Consider the following 13,306-nt stretch of genomic DNA (forward strand, 5'->3'; position numbering starts at 1 on the left):
CAAGCCAACAGGCTGTGGGTGAAACTGGAGAAGTGTCAGTTTCATACCAAGGAGGTGGAATTCCTGGGGTACCGCCTGTCAGACAAGGGATTGGCCATGGATCCCGGCAAGGTGCAGGCGGTGCTGGACTGGAAAACACCAAAAACCAAGAAGGATGTGCAGAGGTTCCTAGGGTTTGGAAACTTTTATCGTAAGTTCATCCGCAACTTCGCCCATCTGACGGCGCCCATTACTGACTGTCTCAGCAGTAAAAAGAAGTTTGTATGGACGGCGGAGGCGGAGCGAGCGTTTGAGGAGCTGAAAAGGGCCTTCGCCTCTGAAGAACAACTTCTGCATGTGGATTTACAAAGGAAGCTAAGGGTCGAAACAGACGCATCTGACAGAGCCATAGGGGCGGTGCTTCTTCTGCAGCCGGGAAAGGAGGAGTCAGAGTGGCGACCGTGTGCCTTCTTTTCGCGAAAGCTGAACAAATCCGAGAGGAACTACACGGTGTACGACCGAGAACTTCTTGCGATTCATGAGGCGTTCCGGAGATGGAGGCATCTGCTAATTGGTGCACAACATAAGGTGCAAGTGTGCACGGACCATAAAAATCTAGAGTATTGGAGAACTGCGCGAGTGCTCAACCAAAGGCAGTTGAGATGGGCCCAGGAGTTCTCCAAATTTAACTTTGAGATTTGTTACGTGCCAGGCCCAGAGAATGTTAGGGCGGACGCGCTCTCACGCAAACCTGAATATTTGGAGGGGGAGGGAGCACCTGAAGAAACCCATATCATCCCAGAGGATCGCTGGGTGTGTGGGGCGACTTTGGTGGGACAAAGGGAATTGGTAGAGGGTACGGTGCTTGATGCATACGCCCAGGACAAACTCAGGGGTCTCAGGAGGGAGGAAGACAAACCCGGTGGTTTTGAGGAGAGAAATGGGGCATTGTATTACAAGGGAGCGTTATATATACCCGAAGGGGAATTGAGGGAGAAGGTACTCAAGCAGTTGCACGATAGTCCCACAGCAGGGCATTTTGGGCAACACAAGACCATGTGGCTGGTTACTAGGGAATTTTGGTGGCCCAAGGTCAGGGAAGATGTGCGGGAGTATGTGAGAGGGTGTGAACAATGCCAAAGAGCCAAGGGGGAGAGGCGGGCGCCGGCTGGTTTATTAGAACCACTGCCCACACCTGAAAGACCGTGGGAAGCAGTGGCAATAGATTTCATGACTGATCTGCCAAGGTCTAGAGGGAAAACAGCCATCATGGTGGTGGTAGACCTGTTAACTAAAATGGCCCACTTTATAGCCTGCTCACATGCGGTCACAGCAGAAGAAACAGCCAAATTGTTTGTAGAGAATGTGTTTCGGCTGCATGGCGCCCCCTTGAGGGTGGTTTCAGACCGGGGAAAACAATTTACTTCCAGGTTCTGGAGGAAGCTCATGAGCTTACTGCATGTAGAGGTTAATTTCTCAACAGCCCGTCATCCAGAAACCAACGGGCAGGCGGAAAGAGCAAATGGGGTTCTCCAGCAATATTTGAGGTGTTACGTTAATGACAGAGAGAATGATTGGGTGGAGAAGCTGGCGTTGGCAGAATTTGCCTACAACAATGCAGAGAACGTGTCCACGGGGATGAGCCCCTTTTTGGCTAATCACGGGTGCCATCCCAGAGCCTTCCCAGGGGGGGAAGGGGAGAACTGGAGCGTTCCAGCTGCAGAACAGTTCGTTGAAGAAATGGAAGCGATTCATCGCCAGCTCCAACTCAACTTAAACAGGGCTAAGGAGGAATATAAGAGGCAGGCAGACAAAAACAGAAGAGAAGGTGAAAGCATTAGGGTGGGGGACCAGGTGTGGCTGTCAACCCAAGGGTTGCCATTCAAAGGAGGTTGTAAGAAGTTAAGACCCAAAAGGCTGGGTCCGTTTGAAGTCATGCAGCAGGTCAACCCAGTGGCTTTCAGACTCCGGTTACCGAACCACATGAAGCTGCACCCAGTTTTTCACAGGTCGTTGCTGTCACCGTATAGAGGAGACAGTGAAGGGAGGGTCACTAGGGGACCAGCAATGGAGGAGAAGGAACACAGCTACCATGTAGCGGAGATCCTTGATTCCAGGTGGAAGGGAGATCAAGTAGAGTATTTGGTAATGTGGGAAGGGGAACCGGAGTCGGAAAACACCTGGGTTAGGGCAGAGGATGTCAATGACGAAGTTTTAATAGAGACTTTTCATCAGAGGTTCCCACGTAAACCTCAGCCTGTAGCGAGGTTCCGAAGGGAATACTTTGCCACCACCGATGAGGAAGAGGAGTTGGAGGGGTTCCCAGATTCTGAAGAGGAAGAGGATTCAGCGAGCCAGGACGACGATCGATGGAGGGAGTTGTTCGAGACGTCTGAAGATGAGGAAGATTCTTTTCGGGGTTTTAGCCCTTCACCTCCCAGAGGGGAGGTAATGGGAGGGGGTGAGGGGGGCCCTGGAGGGGAGGTGGATGTCAGGGAACTGCCATCGGAGCATCAGGTGGTGGAGGGGCTCAGGGAGGAAGAAAGAGACTCAACAGCTGAAGCAGGCACCAGCAGGGGGAGGAGTGATTCTCTGAGGGAATGTGAGCAGGAGGGAGGGCTCAGGGACGCTTCCAGCGAAAACAGTGGGGAGGTATCTGAGTCTCACATAGGGAGACCTACACCTCGCCGGAAACTGTCACGCCGTGAGTCCAGGAGACGCGTTTCCGTTAAGGAGCTCCTTTGCTGGAAACGCTTCCGCAGACAGCCACTGTCGGACTCTACTAGTGACTAGAGCAGACATGTCTGAGGAGCTCCGTCACACACTGAGGTTTGTGGGGTCGCACAAACTCTGAGGGAGCACGATTTTACGCACAAGCAGCTAATCAATCCCTAACAACAATCATGTTGGTTCCTTTCCAGCAGTGGAAAACCTAGACCATGCTTCTCCCATGCCATTCTTCAAGGGAGGTGTGCAATCTTGAAATGGAGAGTGCTTTTCCCGGACCAGTGGGTTGCCAGCTTTCCATCAATATGAGATTATGGGACAAGGAACCCACTGATGACAATATGGCCTCTCTTTCCATCTCAGATGAGCTCTAGCTGTTCTCCACTTACAAATCAAACCAAAACAAAAGTGTCCAGTACCCTTTCCTGGGTCTCTTGAGGGCCTGCCCTTTCTAGGTTCAGAGGCAATGGAATCTGCAAGAGCCAAAGATGCCCTGAAGGCAGCTCTCCAGCCCACCTGATGGGGTCCACACCCAGAACAGCCGGAGGACCTTGGATGCCTCCTTTTCCCTTGAATATGTGCTATGGGAAAGCGAATGGAGCTGTTTAGGGAAGTTTTTTAATGACTAAGGTTTTAATGTATTTTTAATCTTTTGTTGGAAGCCACCCAGGGTGGCTGGGGAAACCCAGCCAGATGGGTGGGGTGGAAATAATAAATTATTATTTATTATTTCAAGAAAAATGGCAGTTGATATGACCCCATGAAGCCTTCTAGACATTGCTGAACTCCTGTTCCCATCATCCCCAATATTTGGCTGTGCCAGTGGGTTGATGGGAGTTTTGAGGGTCCCACCTCTGGAGGGTCACATGTTCCCCATTCCTGCCATCACTTAGTTAATTTCTACCTTACCCTTCCTCCCAAGGGAGCCCAGGGTGGCAAACAACAGGTGATAAAATGACAAAAGCCTATTAAAGGGCTTCACAACAGAAACAAAAGCCTCCACCCTGACAAATGTATGGCTCAAATGTATTTATCTGTCTCTTCATCTTAAAACATTCATTGAGATCAAAATGGAAAACAAAAAAAGAGAAAAACACCTTGGTGTGGTGGCCCTACTACTGCTAGCGGACTCTCTTCCAATGATATTCTTGCTAGCCGGCCTGTGAGGCTGCGAGGGTGCAAGGAATGGGTTAGAGTCAGCCGTTTCTTTGGTTCCCCGGACTGACAAACCAGCACTGAAGCTGACGTCTGCGTTTGGGACGGAGCTGTTGCTGTCATAGGTTTCGGACAGCGGTTCCAGAACAAGCGATACCTGTAAGAAAATGTTTGAAAGGGCTCAGCAGTAGTAGTTAGCATTTAGAAAGCGAGTTTTTTAATCGCTTCACACATTATTATTATTATTTATTAAATTCGTTAGTAGCTTTATCTTGTGTTTTCCATGCCCACCTCACCATGTGTTGAACTTGGAGCACATGGCTGCCGTGGTGTGGGGATGACCATTAAACAGGGAAAGGTTTGAGAAATACCTGCAGCTCTCCCATCTTCTCAGATGTCGGTGAGACAATGGTGAAAAAACCGCTGATTGGGTGACTTGGAGAGAGCTGTGCCAGCCCACTGATTTGCACCCGGCCAATTGGAAGGTGATTTGGTTTGGCCATTACTTCCAGGACAAGAGCACCCATATCTGTAGGAGGCAAAACAAACAAAAATAAACGAGCTCAATAAACAAAACGTGAAGAAACAGCACAATGTGTGCTTTTACTTCAAGATGCAGAAACAAATGGCTGAGCTATTCAAGCTACCCTATACAGTGGAACCTCTGGTTAAGTACTTAATTCGTTCCAGAGGTCCGTTCTTAATCTGAAACTGTTCTTAACCTGAAGCACCACTTTAGCTAATGGGGCCCCCTGCTGCCGCTGCGCCGCCAGAGCACGATTTCTGTTCTCATCCTGAAGCAAAGTTGTTAACCCGAGGTATTATTTCTGGGTTAGCGGAGTCTGTAACCTGAAGCGTATATAACCCGAGGTACCACTGTATATGAAAACCAATTCCTCACCTCCATCTCTTAGCCATGGCTGGATACTTACCATGATGGAACTAAGAAACTGGTATGGAGGTGGCCCAGGCTGTTGCCTGGAACAAGGGGTGATGGAAGGACCTGAAATGGGGAGAAAGTGAAAGGGGCAATGGGAAGGGGTCTCCCTCCCACCAAAAATAATAATAAATAAAATCCTTCTAATGCAGGCATCAAACTGAGGGACCATCAGCTAGCAACTTTTATAAGGCTCTGAAAAAGCAGAAGTTGCCCACCGATTATGAGAATGAACCTTATCTGCCAGCAATGCAGAATAATTTCACTGTTTGTTACATCTCATTCTAAGCTGACTCACTGGGACTTGCCTTGAAGGGGCAAAACACATCCATTGCCTTTCATTTAATAATAATAATACATTTTATTTATACCCTGCCCTCCCCAGCCAGAGCCGGGCTCAGGGCAGCTAACACCAATAAAATCACAGCAAAAACATAATGGGGGGGGGACTAATTTAAAATACAGGTTAAAATGCAATTTAAAATGCAGCCAATTTTAAAAGTAGCCAATTTGTGCTTTGGCAGCTTGTCCAACCCTAAACTAACAAACCACATGCTCAGACTTCAAAGAAGTAGCTGTACCTGTCAGATAGGAGACAAACTGTTTTGGTCCACACCGAACTGGGTAGCGGGTCGTAGTTTTGAGGGTTTTTTGCTCGGCCTGGGAGGTATCCCGGGGAACAAAGGCTGTCCCGTCCGAGGTTTCTCCCCACCACCTCACCCGGATAAGGAAGGAAGCAGGTGGCTTGGCAACCATCCATAAGATTTTGCTAATGGTCAGCTTCAGAAAGCAGCGCAGTTGTCCTTCTACAAGCGGAGGCAGACTTGTAGAGGGGGAGATATCACTGACGTCTGTGGAGAAGAGGTAGACCACAGCATTACTATTTATCCAACCCAGGCCAGTTAGTTTATTTCTTTTTTAAAATAAACTTTATTTATCATATTTCAGTTATTACATAGTAACCCAATAACATCCAAATACACAACAAAGCATTGGCTTCTCTCCTCCCCCCCCGTCCATAGTTCATTGTTTTAACTTCTCTCCCCCCCCCCTTATGTTTTCTATTTTCTCTCCTATTCCTTCTATTTCAATTTTATCTGTTACAAAACGGAGCTGTGCAATTTAGGTACCGTATTTTTCGCTCTATAACACGCACCAGACCATAACACGCACATAGTTTTTAGAGGAGGAAAACAAGAAAAAAAATATTCTAAACGAAATAGTGGATATATGATTTTTGTGGTTCATGCTGTGGCCGCAGACATGTGATCTGACAGTGAGTTTGGAGTAGCCCAATGCAAAAATCCTGAGGATCCATGTGGATCCATGCTTTGTAACCACGGAGGAGGGAAGGAAGGGGAACCATGGATCCTCTGCTCACGACTGCAGCAGATCCCCCCGCCACCCGTAGGCATTCCCTCCATAACACGCACAGACATTTCCCCTTACTTTCTAGGAGGAAAAAAGTGAGTGTTATGGTGCAAAAAATACGGTAGTTCTGTCCCTAGAATAATTCCCAAATTCTATCAGTGCTAAATTGTATTTGACGGTTGCTTTTCTTTCTTTGTTTTGAGCTGTTCTTGCTGTTGTCTGCAAGGCACCTCGAGTCCCTTACCAGGCGGCATATAAATATAAATGTAGTTGTAGTAGTAGTAGTAATAATAATAATAATAATAATAATAATAATAATAATAATAATAATAATAATAATTTAAGGTAGTGAGCCCAGTAATCCTAATACTAATAATAATAAATTTAAGGTATGTGGCGAGCCCAGTAATCATAATATTAATAAATTTAAGGCATATGGTGAGCCTGGTAATAATAGTAATAATAATAATATTAATAAATTTAAGGCATGTGGGGAGCCCGGTAATAATAGAAATAATAATATTAATAAATTTGAGGCATGTGGTGAGCCTGGTAATAATAGTAATAATAATATTAATAAATTTAAGGCATGTGGTGAGCCCGGTAATAATAATAATAAATTTAAGGCATGTGGTGAGCCCGGTAATAATAATAATAAATTTAAGGTATGTGGTGAGCCCGGGGGGAGCGGTTGTCATTTTAATAATAATAATAATAATAATAATAATAATAATAATAATAAAAAATTTAAGGTATGTGGTGAGCATGGGGGGAGCGGTTGTCGTTTTAATAATAATAATAATAATAATAGTAAATTTAAGGTATGTGGTGAGCCCGGGGGGAGGGGTTGTCGTTTTAATAATAATAATAATAATAATAATAATAATAATAATAATAATAATAGTAAATTTAAGGTATGTGGTGAGCCCGGGGGGAGGGGTTGTCGTTTTAATAATAATAATAATAATAATAGTAAATTTAAGGTATGTGGTGAGCCCGGGGGGAGGGGTTGTCGTTTTAATAATAATAATAATAATAATAATAATAATAGTAAATTTAAGGTACGTGGTGAGCCCGGGGGGAGAGGTTGTCGTTTCCTTCCCTGCCCGCCTCACCCACCACTTCGGGGTGGGTCGCTAATGACAGCCCGCCGCGCCCCGTTACTTTTACGGGGTCCCCCCCGAGACCCCTCCTCACCTTTTTTCTTGCGGCCGGACCCCGGCCGGGCCGGGCCAGCCGCCTTGGCCTTCCTCTGCTTCATCCTCCCGACTAGGCCCCCCGGGCCCGCTTCCCGCTGCTTAGCAACGGCCGCCGCCGCCGCGCGGCCTTCTGGGAAACCGGCGCCAACGGCGGGAGGAAAGCCCGGCGGGGAATTCGCCGCCTCCGATGAGACCTCCGACCTCCAGAGGGCGCTGCGGGGCTGCAGGCGCCGCCAAGGAAAGGCGTCTCCGCGGGGACCTTGGCTAGCACCGTAGAGATAAGATTATAGAGGAGCATTCCAGTTGAGGTGCTGCGGCTCTGCTTCTCTCAAAAGCGCAGGGATGGAGAACAAGGGAGAGAGGGAATAATGGCAGCAAAGAATAACGGCGGGTGAAACGGGTGGAGTATTCAGATTTAGCAAATTCAACGAATTTAGTAATTATTATGATTACTATGATTATTAGAATTAAAAACAATTTTAGATTTTAAAATAATATTACGAGTGTTATTTATTTTTATTTATTTTTAAAATTTATTGTTTATTTAACATAATTGTTACAAAATATAAGCAAAATATTACAAATAAGCACATATATATATATAAAAAAGGAACAAAAGAGAGAAAAAGAAGTAAAGAAGAAAGAAGAAAAATAAAGAGGAAAAAAAGAAAAATTGGAAGAATCTCTTCCAACTTAATTCTACAAATATCTCAATATGAAAATAATTTAAAAAATTCATTGATTAACTTCCACTGCACTTCCTATATACATTTTAAACAAGATTGTATCTGTTATTCCGTATTTTTCCCATACGATCTCACACAAATATTCTAATCAATAAGTTTTCAAAATTTCTCATAAATCTATTCTAAACACATGCCTTACATTTAATCCTTGTCCACATAAATAGTCATTATTAATTTTAATTGTGATATTGATATCAACATTATTATTATTAACAATAATAAATTATTATTGTTGTGATTATTATTATTATAAAATAAGAGTTCAGGGAGAGTGGAGTATTTAAAGAAGAGTGGAAAATGTTTGCAGGTTGAAACGTTCGCAGGGATGGAACGGATTCAGCAGTTTAAAGTATATGAAGGTATGGTTGAGGAGAGGGGACAATAACAATTATTGAGCAATTGGAACGTGCAGTCACAATGGGTAAATATACAGAACCGCGGAAGGGAGGGCAAGGGAAGGCGATGATTTTGACTGCATGAGTGAATTGAATGGAATATGAACATTTGTAATGGAAAAAGTATAAATTTATTTCAGCTTTTAATCATGGAAAACTAAAGAGTGACTCTAGCCTTTACTATCTCTACGGCGCCGCCCCGCCTCGCTCATGCCCTTAAAACGGAACCGCGCCTCCCAGGGTGCACCGCGGCCGCTCCCGTTTGGAATCTTCAGAAACTCTATTTCCCAGCACGCCTTGGGGCGCGGGGAGGCGTCCTTCCGGCGCGCAGAGGCTGCTGGGAGCAGCTGGCCGGCGGCTCCTTCTGGGAGGGCGGGGGCCGGATCCTGCCCCTTCGCCGCCGCCGCCTCGCCTCTCCCCGCCGCCCTCGCCATGTCCGCCTTGGAGAAGCAGCTGCAGCTGGACCGCCTGCCCCCTCGCCCTCCGGGACCCGCTGGGGGAAGCGGCCAGGCCCTCCCCAAGATGCGCATGGGGTACGCGAGGGGGGAGACGGGGGGAGGCGGGTGACGTCACGCGGAGGGAGATGACGTCACGCGGCGGGGGACCAGGGTGGCGGCGTGGCGTCATGCGGCTGGGGTGGGGAAGGGGGTGCCGAGTGCAGGAGGGGGCGTGGCTTTGGGGAGGATGAATGGGGCGGGGCGGGGTTTGCCCAGGGTTTATTTTGGGGGTGGGTGGGGTGGGGGGATTTTCCAGAACACGCGTGGGTGGGGGAGTCTTTGGGGGGGAATGATTGTCTGCAAAATGAAGGGGGGCTCTGAAGGGGGGAGGAGGCCTCTCTGCTTTCAATGGAAGCCTGGTGTGTGTGTGTGTGTGTGTGTGTGTGTGTGTGTGTGTCTTATTTATACATATATATATATATATATATATACACATATACATATAGATGTATACATATATATGTATGTGTGTGTGTGTGTGTGTGTATAGAGAGAGAGAGAGTCGATAAACATGTATATATGAATTTATCTGTATCATGGGGGTTTGACATAACCCCACACTCCTCCATTGTCCCCTGAGACAGACAGATGCCAACATCAAATAGGGGTTATGCGAAGTGTAATATGGGGGTGAGGGACGCGGGTGGCGCTGTGGGTTAAACCACAGAGCCTAGGACTTGCCGATCAGAAGGTTGGCGGTTCAAATCCCCGCGACGGAGTGAGCTCCCGTTGCTCGGTCCCTGCTCCTGCCCACCTAGCAGTTCGAAAGCACCTCAAAGTGCAAGTAGATAAATAGGTACCGCTCTGGCGGGAAGGTAAATGGCGTTTCCATGCGCTGCTCTGGTTCTCCAGGAGCGGCTTAGTCATGCTGTCCACATGACCGGGAAGCTGTACGCCGGCTCCCTCGGACAATAAAGCGAGATGAGTGCACAACCCCAGAGTCGTCCACAACTGGACCTAATGGTCAGGGGTCCCTTTTCCTTTACATATATACAATGTGGATATGCGTGTATATATGTATGTGTGTATCATGGGGGTTTGACATAACCCCAGAGGCACACTCCTCCATTGTCTCCTGAGACAAATGCTAACAGCAAATAGGGGTTATGTGATGTGTAATATGGGGGCTGGAGTTGTATTAATGAGGTGCCCAGTTCCTAAGGACAGGGCGGATGTAAAAGTGCCTGCTTTCAAAGGGTAGATAACAACAGCTGCGGTGTTCATACGGTTTTTTCTGAAATGCATTGCGTACAAAAGGTCTGCAGGGTAGGCCAGCCTAGTTTCCCACTCCCCCCCCGCCCCCATGGGCTGAGAGTGTGAGAAATAACCCTTACCCGCTATCCAAGGTTGGTTCATGAGCAGGACTGAATTTCTGCATGCAAGGAGGTGCTCTGAAGACAGTAGTGCACCGTAAAAAGCACTGCTCCTTGGTTGCAGACATTGGCAGAGGCCACCTGGGGAATCCCAGGTTGACTGCTGCTTCTGGCCTTCTGGCGTGGGGCGTTGCAATTTCTTCACTCTTACGCAAAGGGTTTAAGGGGTCCTTTTTTTTGCCCGGTGAGAAAGGTTGGAGAAGGGAATTCTCCTGGAAATTGAAGGCTGACGTTTGTGATGTGAAAGCTTAATGCGCTTCTCTCTCCATTGTAAAAAGGTAAAGGGTAAAGGGACCCCTGACCATTAGATCCAGTCGTGGCCGACTCTGGGGTTGCGGCACTCATCTCGCTTTATTGGCCGAGGGAGCCGGCGTACAGCTTCTGGGTCATGTGGCCAGCATGACTAAGCCGCTTTCTGGCGAACCAGAGCAGCGCACGGAAATGCCGTTTACCTTCCCGCCGGAGCGGTACCTATTTATCTACTTGCACTTTGTGCTTTTGAACTGCTAGATTGGCAGGAGGTGGGACCGAGCAACGGGAGCTCACCTCCTCGCGGGGATTCGAACCTCCGACCTTCTGATCGGCAAGTCCTAGGCTCTGTGGTTTAACCCACAGCGCCACCCACGTCCCGTCATTGTATGTGTTGTAAAAATCACATTGCAATAGGGGCAACCTCAAGGCCGCAACCAGCTCAGAGAATGGGGGGGGGGAGGGGGTTTGTGCCTGATCCTGCGCCTGGTGCATGAGATTCCATCAGAGGTAGGTGACGTTCATCCAGCGCAATCAATGTATGGGGGCTGTGAGGGATCGTGGGGTGTGCTGTTTGCAGAAAGGAGGGACTTGAACCCTACATGCAAAGAGGTGGTGTTTGGGGGAAGGAGAGGACGGTGTTACCAGATTGTGGCGCTTGCTGGCCATTTGCCAGGGAAGGCTGGGTGGGGAATCGCTGAAGGAAACCTCCTGTGCATGGAAGATGCAAAGTGACAGCGGAAGGCGTCTCTCTGGGAGGGGCCGCCGCTCGCTGCTTGAACACACCATTTGCACGCAGAAGTCCCAGGTCCACTCCCCAGTGAAAGCAATAAAAAAACAACAACACTGGCAGTGGAGCCAGCCGAGATCTCCGCCCGAGACTTTGCGGTGAGAACAGCTAACCAGCCTGGACCAGCCTTCCCCCAGTCTTCATGTTCTCCAGATGTTTTCGACGCTTCACTCCCAGCAGCCTTGTGGGAGTCCAAATCATCTGGAGGGCACAAGCTTGGGGAAGCTTGCTCTGCACCACATCTGGCTGTGCTTCTGGCAGATCTGAGCAGCTTTTCGGAGGACGGAGGCCACCTTGAGCTAATAATCTCAGCTTCTGTCTGCACGGTAAAACTAATGCTTGAGGCGAGACTGTTTTGGTGTTGCTGTAGGTAAGAAATTAGGCAAGCGCCACTTTCCTGGCTGGAGTAGTTTCAGGTGAAGCTTCGGAATACAGTCATACCTCGGGTTACAGACGCTTCAGGCTGCGTTTTTTCGGGTTACGGACCCGCTGAAACCCGGAAGTACCGGAACGGGTTACTTCCGGGTTTCGCTGGTCGCACAGGCACAGAAGCGCTAAATAGTGCTTTGCGCATGTGCAGAAGCGCCGAATCGCATCCTGCGCACGCGCAGAGGCGCCTCTGCGGTTTGTGAACTCTGCGGGTTGTGAATGTGCATCCAGCACGGATCACGTTCGCAACCCGAGCGCCCACTGTACAGTGGTACCTCGGGTTAAATACGCTTCAGGTTACAGACTCCGCTCACCCAGAAATAGTTCTTCAGGTTAAGAACTTTGCTTCAGGATGAGAACAGAAATTGCATGGCGGTGGCAGCAGGAGGCCCCATTAGCTAAAGCGGTGCTTCAGGTTAAGAACAGTTTCAGGTTAAGAACAGACCTCCGGAACGAATTAAGTACTTAACCTGAGGTACCACTGTACCTGTATCTGGTTGTGAGAGAAGGAGATTTAGCCCCCAAACCTGTGTCCCGGTAATCTCATAGAATACCTTATTTGTATGGCATGTGTTTGGCCTTCTCAGCCCCTGATGCATCCCTCTTGTGTTCGAATCCTGCTTGCAGGTTTCCCACAGGCATCCGGTTGGCCGCTGTGAGAACAGGATGCTGGACTAGATTGGCCATGGGTCAGATCCAGCATGTTGTTCTTCTGTACCCCCAACTCCCGTCAACCTAAGTCAGCATGTACAGCAGCCAGGGATGATGGGAGTTGTAGTCTGGCAACATCTGGGAGGCTGCAGGTTGCTGGATGTAGATCAGGCATAGGCAACCTCATCCCTCCAGGTGTTTTGGGACTACAACTCCCATGATCCCTAGCTAACAGGACCAGTGGTCAGGGGTGATGGGAGTTGTAGTCCCCAAACATCTGGAGGGCCGAGGTTGCCTATGCCTGATGTAGATCTTAGTTTTCCTTATATTCAGTCCCAGGATGATTGTGAAATGTCTGTGTGCCAACCTGTGATATTAATTCTGTTGCTTGACTCCACCATCCAGCAGTATAGATTTCTAAAGCTTTCTTTGGTAAATAAATGAAATGTTGAGTTGCTGGCAAAAGATGTGCAGTGATGGAGCCTGGATTATGTTGTGGTACCCCAGGGGAATCCAATCTGTAATAAAAGGAATGGCCGTAACTTTCTTCTCCTTCTTTTAAATTGCAAGAACGAGGCTGTCGTTGCACATAAAGGGCCTTCCTGCACACAGCAAACTACTTCTTAAGCCACCCAGGTGCAATATTTAAGCATTGTGTCTCTGTTTTCCAGGCCTGGAAGGAAGCGCGATTATTCTGCTGTCCCGTGGAGCCAGTACTTCGAATCCATGGAGGATGTTGTGGTTGAGAGCGACTCCGGCAAGGATATATCCTTTTCCCCCTCCTTTGTTAAAAAAAATCCTGATTTAT

At 48.0% G+C, this 13,306-nt stretch overlaps 2 protein-coding genes across 4 annotated transcripts in view; one reads left to right on the forward strand and one right to left on the reverse strand.

The window, feature by feature from the left end:
• Positions 1-7,534, reverse strand: part of C2CD3 (C2 domain containing 3 centriole elongation regulator) — a 67,704-nt gene extending 60,170 nt beyond the window's left edge. For 2 of the 3 annotated variants that reach the window (XM_081197264.1, XM_081197263.1), the window contains exons 1-4: positions 7,367-7,533; positions 5,380-5,649; positions 4,233-4,390; positions 3,804-4,018 (exon numbers count right to left, since the gene is read on the reverse strand). In XM_081197264.1, coding sequence (XP_081053390.1) covers positions 3,804-4,018; positions 4,233-4,390; positions 5,380-5,649; positions 7,367-7,430 — 707 coding nt within the window. In that variant the 5' untranslated portion in view covers positions 7,431-7,533. Of the gene's footprint in view, positions 1-3,803; positions 4,019-4,232; positions 4,391-5,379; positions 5,650-7,366 lie in introns of all 3 variants that reach the window. The other variant, XM_081197265.1, reaches the window with a different exon arrangement.
• Positions 7,535-8,854: 1,320 nt separating this feature from the next.
• PPME1 (protein phosphatase methylesterase 1) overlaps positions 8,855-13,306 on the forward strand; it is a gene marked incomplete at its 3' end in the record, with an annotated part of 43,037 nt that continues 38,585 nt past the window's right edge. Inside the window, exons 1-2 of the mRNA XM_081197520.1 lie at positions 8,855-9,042; positions 13,170-13,263. Of these exons, the coding sequence (XP_081053646.1) occupies positions 8,942-9,042; positions 13,170-13,263 (195 nt within the window). The 5' untranslated portion in view covers positions 8,855-8,941. The remainder of the gene's footprint in view (positions 9,043-13,169; positions 13,264-13,306) is intronic.

Source organism: Podarcis bocagei, assembly GCF_964188305.1.
Source record: "Podarcis bocagei genome assembly, chromosome: 6".
NCBI lineage: Eukaryota > Metazoa > Chordata > Lepidosauria > Squamata > Lacertidae > Podarcis > Podarcis bocagei.